This window comes from Muntiacus reevesi, chromosome 2, assembly GCF_963930625.1.
Source record: "Muntiacus reevesi chromosome 2, mMunRee1.1, whole genome shotgun sequence".
Lineage (NCBI taxonomy): Eukaryota > Metazoa > Chordata > Mammalia > Artiodactyla > Cervidae > Muntiacus > Muntiacus reevesi.
This window is the reverse complement of record NC_089250.1, coordinates 256868639-256890985: the sequence shown is the minus strand read 5'-3', so window position 1 is coordinate 256890985 and position 22347 is coordinate 256868639. Positions and strand designations below refer to the sequence as shown.

The 22347-nt window shown below is 41.3% G+C and overlaps 1 protein-coding gene across 1 annotated transcript; it reads right to left on the bottom strand.

The window, feature by feature from the left end:
• Window positions 1-3050: 3050 nt before the first annotated feature.
• Window positions 3051-20930, bottom strand: PDCD2L (programmed cell death 2 like). The gene is made up of 7 exons (XM_065920565.1): window positions 20774-20930; window positions 20493-20659; window positions 20286-20346; window positions 19037-19410; window positions 17859-17969; window positions 12356-12504; window positions 3051-3240 (listed from the first exon to the last, which is right to left on the bottom strand). The coding sequence occupies exons 1-7, from the start codon at window positions 20879-20881 to the stop codon at window positions 3110-3112; spliced, it is 1101 nt and encodes a 366-aa protein (XP_065776637.1). The 5' UTR covers window positions 20882-20930; the 3' UTR covers window positions 3051-3109.
• Between the last annotated feature and the right edge of the window lie 1417 nt (window positions 20931-22347).

The window sequence follows — 22347 nt, the reverse complement described above, 5'->3', positions numbered from 1 at the left end:
ATTGCTAAGAGAGCTCTCGAAAGTGGAGCTGGAAGGCCACTAATAAAGTGTAATTTATGCAAGGCTTCCATAAGACGCCCTTATCTGTCCATAGTGTCTGTATCTTCTGGACCCCAAGGGCTTCCCTGGTGGCTCAGACGGTAAAGAATCCTCCTGCAATGCGGGAGACTTGGGTTCAATCCCTGGGTTGGGAAGATCCCCTGGAGAAGCAAATGGCAACCCACTCCAGTATTCTTGCCTGGAGAACCCCATGGACAGAGGAGCTTGGCGGGCTACAGTCCATGCGGACACAGAGAATCCGACACGACTGAGTGACCAAGCACAGCACGGCAGTGAAGTCTGACCTTCTGACCACTCACTCCCTAATGAAGGCACTCAGAACATCTGCCAGAAACTCAACGCTTATTACCCTTACCCAAATATGACTCATGACAGCCTATCTATTTATCAGACCCTTGCCCTAAAACAACTCGTGACCATCATCCCTAAAGGACAACTATTTCCTTTCTTGTGTCAGAGTACAGCCTCGTGGCATTTGTCTTCGTAAGCCCCTGATTCTTTCTCTTCCCTGGACCTCTCTTTCCATTATACTCAAATCTGTGTCTTCTGAAATGTAACTTCTTTAAGACTTATTGATTTATTTAATTTTGGGGGCTGCACTGGGTCTTTATTGCTGCACATGGGCTTTCTCTAGTTGCGGTGAGCAGGAGCTAACTCTTTGTTGTGGCGCATGGGCTTCGCGTTGCGGTGGCTTCTCTTGTGGGAGGGCATGCGCTCTAGGATGTGTGGACTTCAGGAGTTGCAGAACATGGGCTCAGTAGTTGTAGCACATGGGATTCCTTGCTCTGAAGCGTGTGGGATCTTCCTGGTCCAGGGATCAAACAGGTGTCCCTTGTATTGCAAGGCAGATTCTTAACCACTGGACCATGACTGAAGCCCCAAATTGCAATTCTTATGATGCCAAATATACTGTTTTCTTGTTTTGTTGGTTGACAATGGAAAACAGAAGAAAATTGCTTTTGACTTCTCTGGTCTTTTTCATCAGTTGATTGGTTCGCCAAGCACCCACCAAGCTTGGTCTGTGAGAAGCACTCAGGCTGTGGTCCTGAACCACAAGGTAAAGGAAGGGCCAGGGAACCCAGCCATGGTCGGGGGGTGGGGGGCACACGCTTGCATAGTAGGCTGCTGACGTCCCTTCCCTACCATTGGCCTGCCTCTCCTAAATAGACATCCTGCGCAGTATGCTCACCTTCCTTCTCCCTCGAAACACACTGTGGATAGAGCCACCTTCCTTTGCTTCTCTCCTGCCCGTAAAACTGCACACCTAATTCTACTCCTTAGGGCCTTGCTGGTATTTCTATTTTCAGATCTAGATCTTTTACACAGCACTTAAGTGGGTTCACACTGGACTTGTTTTCTCACATCTTGCTTCCTTAACAATTATGTTGCAAACATTTCTACTGGATGATGGGGATGCCTCTGCAATCTGTACTCTATTTAGATAAGATCTGATACAAACATGTATAACTAGATTCAAGAACGCATTTGGTTGGAAGCACAAGTTGTCTCCACCTAAAAGAAACATGACAACTAACTCATATCTGAAAATGGCTATATCAGCAGTTTAAAGCAGTAATTATACCCCATCCTCTCATCAAAGGAGGGTACTCTCTGGCCATTTAAATAAATCCAAAGTGATGCACCTGCAGTCCGATGTACCTGATGTGGGCAGTCTGTTTTCTGCTCTAGTCGGAGTGAGTGGTCCGAAGTCTGAGGGATTATCTGCCCACAACAGAAGTGCCACAAGGGAACTGGTGATGGCTTCTCCAACATGACAGAGAGGAGGAATCAAAACCTCTCTCTGCAGGGCTTCCCTGGTGGCTCAGTGGTTAAAATGCAGGAGACATGGGTTCAATCCCTGATCCGGGAAGATCCACATTTTGGTTGCCATGGAGCAACTAAGCCCATGCACCACAGCTGTTGAATGTGTGCCCTAGAGCCCAGGAGACGCGACTACTGAAGCCCGCACGCGCCCTGGAGCCCGTGCTCTGCAACAAGAGAAGCCACTGCAATGAGAAGCCCGTGCACCGCAACTACAGAGTAGCCCCTGCTTGGTGCAACCAGAGAAAGTCCTTGTAGCAGTGAACATCCAGCACAGCCATAACTAAATAAATAAATAAAAACGAACAAAAAACCTCTCTCTGCAGGTCCACACTCAGCCTCAGCCCTACAAACCCAGTGTTCCTGAAATATCTATAACCAACACGCTTGCTTTCTTCTGCACAGCCAGCCACTTTCCCCCAGTACCTCTGCTACCCTGGGAAGCAGGGAGGGCAAGGCAGTATCACAGGGGGTTCTCACCAGTCACACACTGCCCAGGAGAACCACATCGCATGATAATGTGGGCCTAGTGTGTTATTTACCAGAGTTGATGTTTATTAACATAAGCAAACCAAATTCTTTGCGTTAATACCCAGTTTCCTCATCTACACAGACAAACGGCAGGTCTGTATACAGCTGGTGGGAGTGTTTTCACGTGGCTGTCGGGGTAGCAGAAAGGAAACAGTCAATAACATAAAATCTAAATGGAGAAAGGGGAGATGAGTGGTCGACAGCTGGGTGGAGGGACAATGTCCAGAAGAGACAAAGGGGCAAGAGATGGGAGTAGGTGAGGGTGGGAAAGTGGGGTAGGCCTCAACAGCTCACGCCACAGGGCAGGAGCCTCAAGCAGCTGGACCAGTCCCAGGAGTACGCTCTGTCAGCATCCAGGGACAGCAAAAGTACAGAGGCTGCAGGGCTAATACGTGGCTCGTGCTGCTCACAACAACACTGCAGCTGCTCGCCTACTAGAACCCACCAGGGTCCTCCATAAGATCACCTGCGCTGCGGGCTACAGAGGAGCCACCTTCTGAGCTGCCTCTGTGGACGCAGGCCACTGAGCCTGAGGGGCTAACCAGCCCATAAACGGGAGGTTCTAAATCCTGGCTCCAGATCCACCACAGGTGCCAAAAAGCAAACAGAAACAAGAGCTAATAAACTCTGAGTCAAAATGAGGTGAAAACACAATTTAAACATTAAAGTTTAATTTATATAAATAAAAGGAAATGCACTACTTAAATAATAATTCATCTGGGTCCTCTTGGATAATACAAAATTCTTCCATGGGCGCCTGATCATTGTGAGGCCAGCAACTCTTCTCACATGTGTAAATTAGAATGGTTCCGAATTCCACAGAAAGATCTGAAAAATACAACATAACCAGGATTCCGATAAAGAGAAAGTGTTATGAGATACACTCAATATTCAGTTTGCTTAGTGGATATAGCCCAGACACTGGAACAAGACTGCTTGGGTTCAAACCCAGCTCTACCACCTAGTGATTTCACCTCTATGATATTATTATGTATTTATCATGATGATAAGATTATTGTGTAGAGTAAATAAGCTAGTACATATAAGACACTTGGAACAGAGCCTGGCACTTCTTGAGTGCTATCTGTAAAGCAAAAAGGTTAAGCAGAAGAAGCTAATAGGAAGGAGAAGGATTGCTCAATATCAGGATAACTGATGTTGCCATGGGCAGTGGTTTTACCTTACAAGCTGAAAAAATAATTACTTAAGGCAAAAACAGTGTTTATTAGTTCTCAGTCACAATACAGTCACAGCATTCCTACAAAAAGTGACTGCCGATTAAAAAAAAAAAGATTAGCAAAATATACTTTAAAAATATGACACTTCCCAGGTGGTCCAGTGGTTAAAACTCTGTGCTTCCACTGCAGGGGGCACAGGTTCAATCTCTGGTCAAGGAACTAAGATCTTGCATCCTGCGTAGTGTGGCCAAATCCAGACTACTTGACAATGAAGATCATTTTAAAATATGTCATACTAACAGAACACTACTTCCAAGAAAGGATACAGGCAAAAAGCAGAAAAGAGAGCCTAAGAATTCACAGAAATGTATCAATGGATGGAGCCAGGAAGAATGGCATCAAGAGAACGTGAGTAATAAGAAAGCCTGTTGATATAAGAATAGGAAAACAGGAGTCAAGAAGATGAATTGGGCGACTGGTTTGGAGCAGCAAAGGAAAAATTTAAAAAATGTAGGCAGGGTCTCCCTGGTGACTCAGTGGTAAAGAATCTGCCTGCCAATGCAGGGGACATGGGTTCAGTCCCCAGGTCTGGAAGATCCCACATGCTGCAGAGCAACTAAGCCGGTGAGTCATTACTGAGCCTGTGCTCTAGAGCATGGGGGCCCCGGCTACCGACGCCCATGTGCTGCAGCTACTGAAGCCTGAGCACCCTAGAGCCCTGCTCCACAACCAGAGAAGCCACTGCCAAAGAAGCCCTGTATACTGCAACTGGAGAGTAGCCCCCACTTGGCGCAACTAGAGAAAAACCCACGCAGCAACAAAGACCCAGCAAAGCCAAAAATAAATAAATAAACAAAATTAAAAAAAAAAAAGTAAGCAGTTGGGCCTTTCCTGGTGGCCCAGTGCTAAGACTCCGTGGTCCCAATGCAGGGGGCCTGGGTTTGATTCCTGGTCAGGGAACTAGATCCCACATGTTCCAAATAAAGAGAGAGCATGCTGCATGTCACAACAAAGACAGAAGATCCTGCATGCTGCAACTAAGACCTGGAGCAGCCAAATAAATATACATATATATTTTAAATGTAGGTGGTGATAATGGAAAGAAAGTCAAAGACAGTCCCAAAAAAGGGTAAAATAGAGCTGAGTGGAAAAATAACCTGGTGAATTTAAGAAAATTCCCAACTAAAATGTCTAACAGGCAGTTTGTAGAGGGCATGAGAAGGCTGCAGCCTCAGCAGTAGTAACCACCAGGAGAGGAAAGAAGGAGGTGCAAAGAATCAGAATAAAATATGAAATAGCTGAGTATTATACATGAACCCAGAGACCTCCCACAGTGGGGGCTGAAGGGTAGAGAGGAGAAAGAGGCCTAAGGAGATCAAAACAGTCCCGTTACACATGTAATGAGAAACATCAGCAACAAGAAACAGAAAAAAAATGGTGAAATCTAATTACAGGTAGAAGGGAAAGCCTTCTGAGAAGTTCAATGAATGCAGAGGGAAAGAGAAAAGAAAGAGAAATCATGGATTTGAGAAGAGAAAGGTGACCAAACCAACTGGTGTTGCTTCTACAGAAAAGCTACAAACTCAACAGAAAAAATATTCAGGGGAATTCTCTGGTAGGCTGGTGGTTAGAACTCCTTACTTTCACTGCCGAGGGTGTGGGTTCAACCCCTGGTTGGGGAACTGAGATCCTGCAAGCCGCACGGCATGGCCAACTTAAAAGCAAGAAAGAAAATGAAGAAAAACTAAATATGCAGGTCCGAAGACCCATCCTACCCCACAATAAACAAAACTGCATGGGACTTCCCTGGTGGTCCAGTGGCTAAGACTCTGCCCTCTCAACACAGGAGGCCAGGGTTCGATCCCTGGTCAGGGAACTAGATCCCACATGCCTCAACTAAAAGTTCGCATGATGCAGCTAATGGTCCTGCATGCCACAATGAAAATCGAAGATCTCTCATGCCACACCTAAGACCTAGCACAGCTAAAAAAAAAATAAGGAAGTAAATAAGAATTACAGAATAATGGGACTGCAAGATGTGTTAGTTCAGTGACGGGGCTTCATGGATAAAGAAAGTTCTATGGTGTTAGTTACAAAGGGTGGAGGGGGATCAGTCCACCCTCAGACTTCTACAAAGCAACATTCAATGATCTAAATGATCATGAAAGATCTCAGGGATTTTCAGAAAAACATACTTCCCAATGAGGCCCAGCCATGGGAGATGACAGGAGGTACCAGATAAAAAGGCTGGTGGGGCCCTCACTATTAGAAGATGACAGAATGGGGTTTACCAAATTTTGAAGAAAGAAAGTAGAGCTTAAGAACTTTACACACAAGTTGTCCTTCAAATAGAAAGGCAGACTAGCACCTATGAGCCCTCTTTGAGGCAATTACATGATGGAATCCAACTAGGAGAGAACAGTCAGAATAAAGAATTCACAGGCTAAACAGCTATGAGAATTATGTTTATAGAATACAGATTGATAAACCTTGATAAAGCAAAAATGACACTAAAATATGTGGAGATGGAGTAGGGTAAACATTTCCTTATCTATTAAAGGGTCAAATACAACCTATTTAAAATTGAAATATAGGATGAATATAATTTTCTTAATTTTAGAGGATCTTTTAGAAACTAGGGCCTCTTTTAATAACCCATTACCTAAAAAGCCCAGCAACTGCTTCACTTATACTTAATTTTTCTTATGTTAAATTTTCATGAATTTATTTTAGTCCCTTAAATTAGTATTACTGAATCTTTTTAGAAAAAAATTTTCTAGTCATACATCTATTTTAACTTTCTGTCTGCATTTACGCCAAGAATGATGACTGGAATGAACCTACACATGTGCTAATAATGGTGATTTCCAAGGTTTACCAGATATTTACAGAAAATCTCCAATAGAAAACTCAGGGATCAAAACAAGCAGAGAAAAAAAGGTAAAGTGCAGGAAACAAGTAAAAATTTAAAAAACAGAACATGTCCCAAAGATATGAAAGAAGATACTGAACTCATAAAAACAAACCAAAAAAAGGGAGCCTATAAAAAGGTTTATACCCTATGAACCAATGAGATTTATTACAAGAATGAAAAGATGTTTAAACATACCAAAATCAATGTAATATGCCACATTAATAGAATCAATAGAATTACATGATATCTCAACTGATGCAGAAAAAAGCATTTGACAAAATTCAATACCCTGTAGTGATAAAAATCACTCAGTAAATGAGGAATAGAAGGTAAATTCCTCAATCTGAAAAAGGCCATATACATGAAACACTCACAGTTAACATAATACTCAATGATGAAAAACTAAAAGGTATTCCCCTAAGACCAGGAACAAGACAAGGACGCCCACTTTTGTGACTTATATTCAATGAAGTTGTTCTATACAAAGTGATGGGACAAGAAAAAGAAAGAAAAGGCATCCAAATCAGAAAGGAGGAAGTAAAATTATCTCTATTGATCTTTTTTCCAAGAAAGCTTGTTTTTATTTTGTCTCTGTACTTAACATTTCCACACTAACAGAACAAAATCAAATTAGCTGCAGCTCAAATATTCATATTAAAATAATGATAACAGAATGTGACCACAAATATTCAGTGTTTCATCTTGATGTTTTCAAATAAGAATTGTTTAAAAAATATGTAGAACTGATCAGTTCCTAGGATAGTTACTAGAAAGTGATGATTTTTCTTTTTTTGGCGGCACCAAATGACTAGTGGAACTTCCTTAACTAAGGACTGAGCCTGCACTCTGCGATGGAAGTGGAGAGTCTTAACCACTGGACCATGAGGGAAGCCCCTGAAAGTAACAAATTTAAAGAAACTGAAACAGTAGACAGTTTCACAAGTTATTTTAGCTGTTGCTATATTTTGTCCTAGAAATGTTACCCCTTAGAAAAATTATACTAAGATCAAACCTTGAAATGCTTTTCAATGTGGTAAAACTTACATGTTATTATAATGTCCATATAGCTAATGATGTAGGTAAAGATAAAAAAGTGATCTCTTCTTATGTGTTTTTAGAACTTCCCCGGTAGCTCAGCTGGTAAAGAATCCACCTGCAATGTGGAAGACGTGGGTTCGATCCCTGGGTTGAGAAGATTCCCTGGAGAAGGGAAAGGCTACCCACTCCAGTATTCTGGCCTGGAGAACTCCATGGACTGTATAGTCCATGGGGTTGCAAAGAGTCGGGCACGACTGAGCAGCTTTCAGTTTCCCTTTCTTATGGGTTTAATGCAATTCAAAGAATATATAAAATGGTCCTAAGAAATCAGGTTAAATTTGAAATATAAACTTAAGTTGGGAATATAAAAAGCAAACAATTTTCCTTGCTTTTGATGGTGTACAAGAAGTAGCCCACATAACAAATATGTCATATGACAAAGTATGTTCATGTCAAGATCACTTCCATCACCACAGAGGAAAGATTTACTGATTGTATTGAAATAAAAGAAAAAATGTATAAGATGCATCTTACATAATTATTGGTAAACTGGAAAAAGATAACATTGACATAAGAAAGCCCATCATCATGAGTGACTATGGCAGCTGTGCAAAGAGGTAGAAGCCATTATTCCTCAACTGTGTATGACTGTGCCAACCATGTGCCTTGGTTAGCTCTCATAATCTTAACAGACAAAATTTCTTCTCCTAAAATTAAACCACAATAACCTTTAAAGTACTGTACAATGGATAAACATTTTTGTGAATTCAGTAAGTAGATGTGATATTTTCAAGTCTGTTCTAAAAAGTACTTTAAATACACATATGAATACTCAGTGGTCACAAAGATCAAATGTAATCAGTCACTATTCCATGTAAAATGCTTATATTTAGCAAATAGTAATATGAATGTGCATGTATATATATGTACATATATATATATATATATATGTATAAGAAGCACTAAGTCGTTTCAGTGGTGTTCAACTCTTTGCAACTAAGCAAGAATACTGGAGTGGGTTGCCATGCCCTCCTCCAGGGGATCTTCCCGACCCAGGGATTGAACCCAAGTCTCTTACATCTCCTGCACTGGCAGGTGGGTTCTTAACCACTAGTGCCACCTGGGAAGGCCAATAAAACATATATATTAGTAAATACAGATGATCTGATATTTAATGTAGAAAATCCTAATGAATCCACAGCAATCTGAAACAGTTTTCTGTTGTTTTTATTTTATCCTTAAAAGCTCTGCCCTAGCCTTTATTCTTTCCTTATTTCTTTTTGGTTGGTTGGTCTTCTTTTTCTAGCTCCTTAAGGTAAACAATTAGGTCACTGATTTGAGATTTTTCTTTGTTTTCAACATATGTGGTTACAGCTCGTAAGATGACACGGTTGGGGACTTCCCAGGTGGTCCAGTGGTCAGGATTTCATGTTTCCACTGCAGGGGGCACAGGTTCCATTCCTGGGCGGGGAACTAAGACCCCACATGCTGCACAGTGCAGCCAAAAAATTAAAAAATTAAGACCCAGCAAAGCCATTTGGAGGATATGCCCAAAAAAACTAAAAACAGTGACTCAAATGTATCTGTATACCAATGTTCCCAGCAGTATTACTCATAGTAGCCAAAAGATGGAAAGCCCCACCAAGTTAAAGAACTAAAAAAAATCTGTATTACATAGTGAAATCTGTGTATCATGAATGAACTATAAAAAGGAAAGAAATTTTGATATATACTACAACATGAGCCCTGAAAACATTATGATAATGAAATAAGCCAGACACAAAAGGACGAATATCACATGATTCTACTTATGTCAGGTATCTAGAATAGGCAAATTCAAAGAGACAGAAATAGATAGAACAGAGGTTACCAGTAACTAGGGGAAGAGAAAAAGAGCCGGGGTGGGGGGGGTGCTAATTCTTTTAGGGGAGGGGCGGAGTAGTTAATGAGTACAGATTTTTTTGTTTGGGATAGCAAAAAAAGTTCTGGGAATAAAATAGTGGTGACAATTACATAACACTGTGAATATACTTAATATCACTAAATTATACACTTAAAGAAATGGCTAAAAGGGTCAATTTTTGACTGTGTATTTTATAACACATTTTTTCAAAAAATCAATTATATTTAAACATATTAATACTAGCAGCAAACATCAGAAACTGAAATTTTTAAATGCCATTTACAATAGCATAAAAAAGCATTTAACACATAGAGACAAAACTGAAAAAAGATATGCAAGACTCTACACTGAAAAGTGTAAGACTCTATTGCAAGAAATTAAAGAGAATCTAAATAAATGGAGAGATATACTAGGTACATGGGTTGGAAGATTCAACATTGTTAAGACATCAATTCTCCTCGATCTGATCCAGAGAGTCAATGCAATACCAAACAAAATCTCACAAAGTATTTCAGTTTTTTTAAGAAGTTGAGGAAATAACAACCCACTCCAGTATTCTTGCCTGCAGAATCCCAAGGACAGAGGAGCCCGGCAGGCCGCACTCCATGGGGTCCCAAAGAGTCAGACATGACTGAGTAGTGACCGAGCATGCACACGTAGAATGGCTACCTTATTGGACAGCTCAGCTAAAGAATTAAGAAATAAAATGCAATTTTAGAAAACCCCACAGAAATGCAAGTGATCTGGAAGAATCAAAATATTTTTGAAAACGAAGAATAAAGCTGAAAGACTAATACAACCAAGTTACAAATCCAACACTTTGGCCACATGATAAGAAAAACCAACTCACTGGAAAAGACCCTGATGCTGGGAAAGACTGAAGGCAAAAGGAGAAGGGAGTGGCAGAGGATGAGATGGTTAGATAGCATCATGGACTCAATGGACACGAATCTGAGCAAACTCTGAGACAGTGAAGAACATGGGAGCCTGGCATGCTGCAGTCCATGGGGTCGCAAAGGGTCAAACATGACTTAGTGACTAAACAACAACAACAACAACAAATCTTACAAAGCTACAGTGGTCAAGATAGTGTGGCAGTGGTGTCAAACAGAAAAACAGATCAATGAACAGAATGCAGAATAAAGAGTACAGAAACAAATTAACACATATGTGGACAACCAATATTCAACAAAGGTAAAAGATACTTGAGCAGAGAAAGAATATTCTTATCAATAAGTGGTGCTGAAACAACTGGATATTCACATGGAAAAGAAGGACTTGAACCATACCTCATACCATATATAAAATTTAACTCAAAATGGACATAAATCTAAATGTAAAACTAGAAGCAAAACTTGTGTCCTTGGGCTAAGCAATTATTTCTTAGACAAGATATCAAAAACATAATTCATATAAGAAAAGATAAATAAATTGTGCTTCAAAATTAAAAACTGTTTTTAAAAGGACAGTTTAGAGAATAAAAAGACAAATCAGTACCTTATGGAAGGGGGAGAAAAAGGCAGTTTTCAAGTGAAGAAACCTAAAACACCAGCCAACATCAACAATCAATGTTTAAAGAGGCACCCTTGATGAGTGACATAAAGAAAATGGCACTTTATCCCCCACCCCATGATTTTCTTCTCAATAATCCTTAGTCTCATTCTAATTATGAGAAAAAAAATCAGATGAATTCCAACAGAGGGGCATCTTACAAAATAAGTGACCAGTACTCCCACAAATTGTCAAGGTCATCAAAAATGAGGAACTCCTGGGATGTCACTGGTGGTCCAGTGGCTAAGACTCCACACTCACAACACAGGGGGTGCAGGTTTGATCCCTGGTCAGGGAACTAGACCCCACATTCTACAGCTAAAAATCCTGCATGCTGCAACAAAGACCCGGTACAGCCAAATAAACAAATAAATACTTCTTTTAAAAAAATCTTGCTTAAGAAAAAATGAGGAAGTCTGAATTTTCATCAGGCAAGAGACACACCAAGTGATATCCTGGATGGGCTCTTGGATATTAGCTAAAAACTAAGGAAATCTAAATAAACTAATAATGTATTAATATTGGCTCAGTAATTGTAACAAAAGTACTGTATTGTATTAGTATAAATTTATTTTAATAAAGGGGAAACTGAACGTGAGGTATATGGGAATTCTATGTACTTATTTCTCAATTTCTCTGTAAAGTGAAAGCTTCTAAAGTCTACACCAAAAAAAAAAAAAAAAAAAAACCCAAAAATGAAAATTGGCAAGCTAGACTTAGACAAAATATTTATACATTATATACCAGATGAAGGACTTGTATCCAGAATACATACAAAACTCTCAGAATTCAGCAAGAGGACAAAGTACCCAATTTTTAGAAAGAGAAAATGATTAGAACAGACACTTCACCAAAGAAAACATATACTGATAAATCAGCACATGAAAATGATGCTCAAAATCATAAGAGAAATGCAAATGAAAACCATGAGATATCGCTACACACCTATGAGACTGAAATGAACAAGACAGACCGTATCAAGTCTTGCCAAGGATATGCAACTCCCATGTACTGTCAGTTGGGATATAAGTGGCACAGGCTCTTTAGAAAACAAGGTGGGAGTGTCTTAAAAAGTTAAATACACACCTACCACACAATTCAACTGCTTTTCTCCTAGATACTTAACCCAAAAGCCTATGTCCATACAAAGGCTTGTAGGCAAATGTTCAAAGCAACTTTATTTATAATAGCCCCGAATGGAAGCAACAAATATGTTTCCTAAAAATAATTCTAAATTCCCAAATTTTCTGTAATGCTTATGTAAGAAAACAAAGATGAAACACTAGACTTTCATTTTAAAAAATAATCCCAAATTAGTGCCAGAAACCCACAAACTCAAATAAATAAAGGGCCTTTTACCTAAATTAGCACTTCTGAGCATGCTGACCAGTGCTGGCATAAGCTGAAACTCAAATATTCTTCGGGCTCCACAGTGGCTGCAGGCTGGGAGCTCAGTGACTTCTGATGCAGGACAGGTCAAAAAAAGTGGTTCTCCACCCCAGGAGTACCTAGAACAAGGAGAAAAAGAACCCTGAATTAGAGCCACATACAAGTCACATGTTAACATCCAAGACTACACTTTATCAATTTTGTTTCTTTCTTGGAGAATATCCGGAGCAAAACCAGGAAGCAAAGAAAATCCAAAGACCCAGAAAACTAGCTGCAAGGCTGAAAATCATAGCAAGACATCTGAATTCTTATCAATGCTTGATTTAAAGTCTAGATGAAGACACTAAAGCTAATGTTGAACTGAATTTAACTAAAACTGCAACAAAGCCCAGACTCTGCTCAACTACGGATTGAGACTCAGCTCCCCACAGTTCTGGCCTTACAGAAGGGGCGTGCACCCCTAAGGGATGAGTATTAACTTCAGAATCTATTGTCCTCCAACATATAGTTTCCAGTAAATAATTTTTTAAGTTACTAGATATGCAAAGCAGCAGAAAAAACTAACCCATAAAGAAAATGAATACATGGAGAGCCATAGCCAAAATGATGAACTTTTCACACTTTACGTTTTTAAAAATTTCATTGAAGTCTAGTTGATTTACAATGTTGTGTTTAACTTCTCCCGTACAGCAAAGTGACTCAGTTGGTTTAGTTCTTATTTCATTTTAGGGAAAATTTCCTACTTTGAGTATTATTTTGGATCCATTTGTTGAGTGCTCTTCTCTGGACACCAGTTATCTTTATAGTAGTTATATTTATCCACCTTCCAAGATAGCACCTTCTAATTGCTTTGTCTTTTTGTTCAACATTCATGAGATTTTTGAAACTCTCTTCACATCAGTACTTTGATTTTCAGCCAAGTCAACTACTTCTAAATTTATTAGATATGCAATGTGTGGCTTGATTTCTTTAGCAATTCAACTTCCCTTGGCATCTTATTTTCTCAACTTTGAGCTCTTGGTTTTATTAAACACATTGTCTTACAAAGTTCTTCTGTATCTTGAAAACTCTGCTGGGAATTATGTGTTCCTCAGATTATCTTTTCTTCCAGATATGGTTCTTGGCTCATTTTTGTATGCACTATTCATTTCTCTAATTTTACTGCCAACAGTATGATTACATGGGTGGCCTGCCACTTTTCATCCAGTTCATGCCTCAAGAGGGCAACTCTGTTTGCTCCAAATCAGTGTGTGGGTTTTCTTGCTGACTTCCTGTCAATCTCACATCAGAGGTCTGTTCTTTTCCCCTTCTCCAAACACATTTTTCATTTCTTCTACTCTTCTGTAGGTGAATCGGGGTGGGGGTATAGTTCTGTAAGACTCAATACAATCTACTAGAACACCTGGGCTTCATCTTTACTTCTGATATAGTGTTAAATGTCTTACATGTTGGGGGATCCCACTCTAATGGGCAAGAAATTGCCCTTGACTTCTTTATCATTTCTGTAACGCATCATGGAACCCAACAACTTTTGCTTCTGAGAGGCAATTTCTAATTCCCTGTATCTTCACCCGCACCACACCCAGTTGTGTGGCCAAAAGCCCTACAGCAGAAGATACAGATTCTTCTCCTGTTTGCTTCTTTTCAGATTCAACATTACCGCAATTCTCAGGATGCTGTGGACTTATCAGTGTATTTTCAAGAAGTGAGAGAAGGTTGAATGGCTAGAACTCACACTAAAAGTACAGAAATGTCTCTACCTTCCTCTGTGAAAAGTAAGTTAACTACATAAATAAATAATGTGAGGCACCCAGAACTGCATTAGACTTTTGGTGATATTACATCCCAGATTGCCACTTTTGAGTTTTATGGTATTAAGATTCTTTTCTTATTTCCATGCAGATGGAAGGGATTTTCTTTTTAAAGTTTGGTTTTTTCTACTTTATTTTTGGCTGATTTTTACTTTTTATATTCACTGTAACCAGGTATTAGGATAGAGAGACCACTTGATTTTACTCTGACCACTGTATCTAGACCCATTTTTCCACGTTTTCCCTGTGTTGTCACTTTTATACACTATAACCTGCTGGATATGTCATTTCCTCTGAGAGCCTCTGTGACATCCTATTTAGAACAGTTATGTTGTATTTTCTTCATGTGGAAATCATACAATGTATCTTTTTACTTTTAAACTCTCTCACTAGAAGGTAAAATCTATAGAAACATGGACTGTGTCATTTTTTATTGTACCTGCAGCATCTATCACAGCACCTAGCATCAGGCACAGACTCAGTAAATATTAGCTGAATGAATGAAGGTGCTCACTGAATCCTTCCTGTCTACAAAGGAGGCATCAGGCCCATTTTATAGAAGAGTAAATAGGCATCTGCCCCAAGGCCAAGTCTTCTAAGACCAAAACCAAGGTTCTTTTCATCCCTACCAAGTTTGAAAATGTACTGGTATCACAAATACCTACTATATGTAGGCACTATGCTTTGCATGAGAATAACATACTGTCCTCACTGCCAAAGATCATGAATACGTAAGCATACCAATACTATTAAGAGATCCTTATAGATCTCTGCTTCCCCAAAACTTAGCATAGTGGGTTTCAAACAACAGCCCATATTTATGGATGTTTTACAGAGTATTTTGATCATCACCTCATTTAGTTCCCAGAGGAATCCTATGAAATAGGAAGTTGTATTATCATTCTCATTTTAGAGATGAGGCACTGAGGATAAGAAAGGTTAAGTGAATTGCCCATGGACCTTCAACTAGAAATGGAAAATCCAGGCCTTGAAGTTCCAAGACTTCTTATTCAATATCCTCTGGGCAGTTATTATTTGTTACAAAGTATAATGTCCTCTTATAAGAAACTTGCAAAGTAGAATGCACAAGGGAAATAAAACCAAAACTACTATAACAAAGATTTAGTTTCAAAGATGTAAATCAAACTGACAAGGACATCCTGTAGACTAAGAATAATCAAGACTCCACACCCCAAATAACACCCTCCTAAATCCCTATCTCCAGCATTGCATCAACACTCTTCCAATTTCACAAGCCAGAAGCTCAAAACCATTTTGCTGCCTTCCAATCTTTTACTCTCATATCCAAGGATCACCAAGAACTGCCATTATACAAGTATCTCCCAAACACATTCCCTGTTTCCCATATCCTCTGCCTTGATCCAAAACCTTATACCATCTCTCACCTGGATTCCTTGAATCTTGAGTGATCACATCACTCTCCTGGCATCCACTGGCTACAGAATAAAATATAAATTCTTTAGTAAGAGATGGATTGAAAACATACCTAACCCATGCCAGTACTAGACACCAAGTCTGGGGAATACCCAGTCTGTCAAGGAGGACAACAAGGGTGTGTGTCCTAAAGGAGGTCAAGGTGTGGAGCTGTGGGAGGCAAGAATCAAGCTGTTCTCATTTCAGATGCCATGGTGTCCAGCCCATTGACTTGCCCCTATCCCGCCATTATGCACTTGGCTATCTTTTTCCTTCATCAGTTACCTCTGTGACTCAAAGCATCCTTGGCCTTTAGTCCTACAGGGTAGGGGCTAGGGGCTCCAAGTGTGTCTCCTGCATGGTGCCTTCCCTGATGAAACAAGGTAAAGGCCCCTGGTCCCTCCTCTGGGTTTCTGGCATACTTGTTCACACCTCTGTTGGGCACCTATCATAGCATATAGTGTCCTGTCTCCTCTGACCAGACCAGGTACTTCTGTGGCCAGCACCAAGAGTGGCTGTTACTGGACCAACTCCAAGTCCAGCACACAGTAACTCAGCCCTGTAGGAGGAGTGGATCAGTGTGAGCACTGAGTCTCATCAGTGAAGAGGCCCCTCCCAAGGGGTGGTCTCCATCTAAGAATTACTGCCACTACTGAGGGGCCACATGCTTAAGTAATTGGTTTAATCTGAAAATTCTGTTGATGGTTTCATAATTTGGGCATGTTTTCAACACAGCATCTCTAGTTGTCATGCCTAATTAAAGTAAGGAGAAATAAAGTGAATTATCATCAATAAAATTGGGATGCAAGAATCAAGAGTAAAGTCTGACTTTGTACTTAGGAGTAAAAACTACCATCAAACAATATATATCAAGAACCTTTAAACCTCAAAATTTCGATCCTCAATTTCGCTCCTAGAACTAAAGAGAAATCACTACCACATTCTAGGAGTTGTGAACAGGATGCATATGCAGCACTGAACTGCGCAAAACTTAAACAAACCACGTGGAAACAATTAAATACCCAACAATACTGCCACAAGCAAAGTCAAAATACAAACAGGCCCAGAAAATAAATCATAAAAATTTTAATCATATAAAAGTAATCATAACAATCTAATATATAAAAAGTTCCCAAAAATCAAAAGGCACAAGAACTTAAGGAAAAATGGGTAAAGGTTATGAATAGACTACAGGCAGGCCAAAAAGATTTCTGTAAGATCTTAACAGAAAAACCTGAACAAACCTTTGGCCTACCCAACAGAAGTAATTCCACAACATAGAGAAAGATATTCATAAGAAAAAAATCAGGTAAAATTATACCAAGATGCCCTTTTTCACCTTGAAATGACAGAACTACAAAAGCATGAAGCTCACCCTGCTGGCAAGGTTATGGGAAAACAGGCACTTATAGGTTGCCAGCAGGAATTAAAGGTCATATATTGCCAGCAGGAATTAAAGTCCAATGGGAGAAAACTGGGTGCTCTCAATTAAAACCACAATTACATAAACCCTTCTGCTTAACCATGCCACTTCAGGAAATGCATCCTAGAGAAACACTTGCTCACTGAAGGTCCATCAACAAGTAAAATGGACATGAGACTACAGTAACTCTTTTTTTAAACACAGTTCTCAATGTTCTGAAAAGATACAGTACTAGATAATAGCACAGTTAAAAAAGCAGGACACACAACGTTTCTTGAATGCTTTTGTGATTAAAAAAAAAGGAAAGTAACATGTACTATTTGCTTTGACATGCATAAAGAAATTACATAAGCACACACAGGAAACGAACAACAGTGATGAACTGAGTAGATCTGAATAGTAGGAATTATTTCATTATATTTATACATACATGCATATTTACATACTTTCATGTTTTTGAGTCTTAAAAGTGTGTTATCTATTGAATATTTAAATTTAAAACAGAAGAGAATCACTTGGAAGAATTTTTAATACATAGGGAAACCCTCAATACCAACAAATTTTTATGAAAAGAGAATATATTCCATGACCCCAATTAACAACAACAAAAAAATACACACAATACCTACTTACACATATACATCCAGATATGTAAAAAAATAACTAAACTTAATACACTAAAATATTAGCTTCTTGGTTTGGGGAATATTGTGGATTTTGGTTTTCTTGTTCTATTTTTCTGTGTTTTCCTAACACACATGACTTTTATCACCAAGAAAAACAATAAAAGAAAATGTGCCTTTACCTTAAAATCTGCTCCTGACAAGCAGCAATTCTCTTCATAAATTTGTAAAATATCTTATCTCCACTTTTAATTATAGTCTTCTCATATTTTTCATCACCATCACAAGACAGACTAAAAAGAGAAGCAGAAAACACTTTTGCGTGTCTACATTCAGAGAATTACTGTGTTTAGAACAGGACACAGGGAATTCCCGGGTGGTCCACGAGTTAGGACTCCACATTCTCGCTGCTGAGGGCCCAGCTTGGATCCCTGGCTGGAGAACTAAAATCCCACAAGCTGCTCTGGGTGGCCTAAATAAACAAACAAGTCTTTAAAAAAGAAAAGAGAGTACACAACTTTTAAAACCTTTACCACAGTAAAATATACGTACATAACTTAAAAATCATAAATTTAATACTTTATAATGAATAACAGTAACCCCCCGGCCCAACTTTCTCCCAAGCCCTGCTTCTTAGCCATTTTCAACACTGGATGATTATTTGCAATGTAAAAAGTCACTATGGGGCTTCCCTGGTGGTCCCGTGGTTAGGAATGAGCCCTGCAGTACAGGGAATGCTGGTTCAACCCATGGTCCAGGAAGGCTCCCCCACATCTCAGGACCACTAAGCCCATGCACCACAACTATGGAGCCCAGGCTCTCGAGTCCCTGCTCCGCAATAAGAGGAGCCACTGCAATGAGAAGCCCGCACATTGCAAGTAGAGAGTAGCCCCCACTCGTTGCAACTAGAGAAAGCTTGTGTACAGCCACAAAGACTCAGGGCAGCCAAAAGTAAAACAAATAAATAAACAAAATAAAAAGTCATATACCCACTGGCTCTTGCCATGTCTTTCTCCATTATGGAGTATTTTCAAACACCAACACGTCTTCGTGCACTCCAACACTACCTTGAAAATGCTTACAAATGAAACCGTTCTGGTCATTTTCGTGAGAGTCCTTATAAATAAAACCAAGTGTTTTCAAGCTAACTCAAGGATGGCTCATAAGATTTCCTCATCTGTCTCCCTTTCTAGCCCAAGAGGAGTGAAGCAGACAGGACCTACACACCTGTAGGTGTGTCGGACATGAAAAAGTTCTGCCTGAAAAAGTATCCCCAGTTTTGAGGATAAAACCACAGAGTACCCACTCTGGCAACCTCCTGATTAAACCACCTCTCAAACTCAACAGCACACACGCTCACCTATGGGAAAGCAGCTGTTCCATATCAACTCCTTCTCTCTGCTGATACTCCCGCAGAAGGCTCTGAGCATGGTCCAGACTGACAAAGTCCGTGTAGTCGTCCTCATCTACGACACAGATGTAATAGGGCAGGAACTGTGGCACCGCAAGAGGCAAGGCCGGCCCTTCCCCGGGAGGCGCAGGAGGAGCAACACCTGGGACAGTATCCTGCAGGCGGAGGTCCTGGAGCTGGGAGGTCCAGTCTCTGTCCTTGGCATTGCTCGAATCACTTCCAAAATCCGAGACAGGCTGTGGTGGAAACGCTTCCTCACTGTCACTCCCCCAGTCATCTGCACCTTCACACCAATCCTCAGCTGTGAAGCCATTTTCCTGTTTCTGGGAAAATACCCAGTGAATGAGGTATTCAAGCACACTGTTTCCTTGGCTTCCTGAGCCACCTAATCCTTCACCTTCCTGAAGGAACCTTACTTAACACCCGCCCCTCTCACTCCGGCACCTCATGGTTTACTCAAAAGCATGTTGGAGGTGACATATGTTGTGCTTCCTTTTCAGGGGCACTGTGGCAGATATACTATGGTGGTTTCTTCAACACCTCTTTCAGCTGTGCTTCATGTACTGCAAAGGCTGGTAAGAAAGAACTACACTTCCCAGACTCCTAAGCAGTTAGGGTTCTAGATATGATCAGGGGGTCTGCTCATAAGGAACATTAGAGAGAGAGAGAGACAGACTTGACGGAGTGAAGTGGAAAGAGTGACCGAAAGGCAGTCTGTGTGTAGATGGAGACAGAGCAAGGCTCTGGAGTCAACAGTTCTGACAAGGGCAACTTTCCTTCACCAGAATACATCTGGGCTTCCAGACCGCCTGGGAAGTGGCATGGCAGCTCCCTGACAGGCCAGTTCTGAGCTGTAGTTTTGCAGGTCACTCCTGGAGTCATTTCCTCCAGCCTATCTAATAAAATAAGGAAAAACTTAACTTTAAATCAGTCTCAGCTATAAAAAGTCAAAACGCTTTTCTATTATCTGCAACTGAACCCCAAGAAATACAGGCAAACACTACCTTTTTATTCCCAGGATTGCTAGTACAATGCTTCACACACATTAAGAACTCAGTGAACATATATAAAGCAACATTTATTGGCAAAGAAAAGCTGGGTTTTGTTCTGCAGTCCTGTCTTTGCAGGCAGTCCATGGGGTCGCAAAGAGACACGATTTAGCGACTAAACAACAATATGATAGTCACAACCGCGTTACCTGAGCGTCCTGAGTCTCTTTCTCTCTCATCTGCAGGCACTGGGAGCGGAACACCTTCCAACTTCATAGTAAAGAAAAACTGCGGTGAGGACTCCATCGCCAACTGCCAGAGGGCTGGCCAGGCCCCTCCCGGAGACCTGGAGCAGCCGCCGCTCCCGCCCAACTCGGCATAAATCCCGTCGGCAGCTCAGCTACTTCCCCGCCTACCTGCGCGCCCCGCCGCTACCGCACCCAGGCCGAGGGCAAGCGAACACGTGCAGAAGCCGATGAAAAGGAGAGCCTTCCAGGGGGCAGTACACCTGCACGACGAGGGCAAGCGGCTGCCGGCACAGTTCACACACCGGCCTCGGAGCTGCCACGCCGGGCAGGGCGTCCTGAGGACAAGGAAAGCGCTCAGACCCTGACTTTGTCCAGGGACCTCGCCCACTCCCTCACCCCGTAGCCCAACACCAGCTCCAGTCGACCCCGGCGCCCGCGCCCCACCTCACCGGAACGCCGCCCAGCTTGCTTGCGGTCCAGGCGCTCGGCCCCGTGGGACGGCCGGGCACTGCAGCATCTCGAAGCCCGAGCAGCACTGGCTTCCGAACGGCCGCCATGACGACCGGGAGAACACGTGAAGAGGCGGGCTACGGCAGCCGAGAGGGTGCGCCTCTCTGCGCTTGCGCGCCGCTGACGCCTGTGGGACAGCCCCGCCCTCCTAGACCTTTTGGGAGATGTAATTTGGAGTTCTAAGTTCAATATCGTAGATCCCAGATGTTTTTTTCCCCTGATAATGCGCCGCGAAACGAAGTAGGTACCATCTACTGTGAGGTATCTTCCCGAGAAGTTTTATCTAAAATCAGGGGGACTTCCCTGGCGGTCTGGTGGTCCCGAGCTTCAAATGTAGTGGGCGGGGTTCGATCCCTAGTAGATTCCACTTGCCCAAGGGGCGGCCCCCCAAAAAAATTTGGGGGGGGGAATAGCACTCTCCTAAACAATCCCCCACCCCACCCCACCTCCGAAAAAAAGGGGGGGCGGGGGAGAAAAGAGAGAGTCCTAAATTTTTAGAGAAAAAATGAATAAAGTATTAGTCGTTCAGTTGTGTCTCTTTGCGACCCATGAACTGTAGCCCACCAGGCTCCTCTGTCCATGAAATTCTCCAGGCAAGAATATTGCAGTGGGTTACCATTTCCTTCTCCAGGGCATCTTCCTGACCCAGGGATCAAAACCCTGTCTCCTGCATTGCAGGCACTTTATCATCTGAGCCGCCAGGGAAGCCCACATTTTTGAGACACATTGAAATGCCTTTACTGTAGATGAAATGATATATCTGGGGTTTGTTTGGTACGTGATGGGAGGGGTCGTAGATGAAATAAAATGGGCCCTGAGTTGATGGTTGTTCGAGTTTGGCGTGAGGCACAGGGTGGTCTGTTATTTGACTTTTATATGTTCGAGCTTTTCCGTAATAAAAAATTTAAAACACCTGTGGCACATGCAGGGGAGTTTAAAAAACATAGTGCTAAGTGAAAGAAGCTAGATACAAAAGGCCACATTCTAGAAAAGGTAGGCTTTGTAGTCAAATCGATGCTTGCCAGAGTTTGGGTTTAGGGGGCAGAGACTGACAACAAAAGGGTGCCAGAACTTGGGGTGATGAAAATGCTATAGATCTCACTTGTGCTGGCTACATGACTGGACAGAATTGTCAGAACTGTACGCCAAAGGAAGATGAATTTTTACTATATGTAAATTACACCTCAATAAGTTGGACTTAAAAAAAGCATGTTGCAGAAGTGCTATTTCAGGTTTTGTACCATGGCATGTAAAAAAATAAAAATAAAAAAGACACAGGTGCCTCCTTATGTTTGACTCCGGCCCCAGCGAAGACTTGGAGGTGAAGCCTGTTTACTCCTGGTTTATTACTGCCAATCTGATGGCTTTATAGGTGCTGTGAAGTCCAATCTTGCTGTTCTCGTCATGTCTAGCCAAAATGGCTGGATGACTTGGTAGATACTTGTTATTTTAGCTAAATGTTTCCCAGGATATATTTCTAAATTACTGCAATAAGAAACAAACTTCAAAATTC

What these genes read in the sequence shown, in the direction of transcription:
- PDCD2L (XM_065920565.1), bottom strand. Translation starts at nt 20,881, where the DNA reads ATGGCGGCCGTTCGGAAGCCAGTGCTGCTCGGGCTTCGAGATGCTGCA. An exon ending in GCAAGCTGGGCGGCGTTCCG is followed by an intron (nt 20,660 to 20,773) that starts GTGAGGTGGGGC and finishes CCTTGTCCTCAG; the next exon opens with GACGCCCTGCCCGGCGTGGC. An exon ending in GGTAGCGGCGGGGCGCGCAG is followed by an intron (nt 20,347 to 20,492) that starts GTAGGCGGGGAA and finishes TTTACTATGAAG; the next exon opens with TTGGAAGGTGTTCCGCTCCC.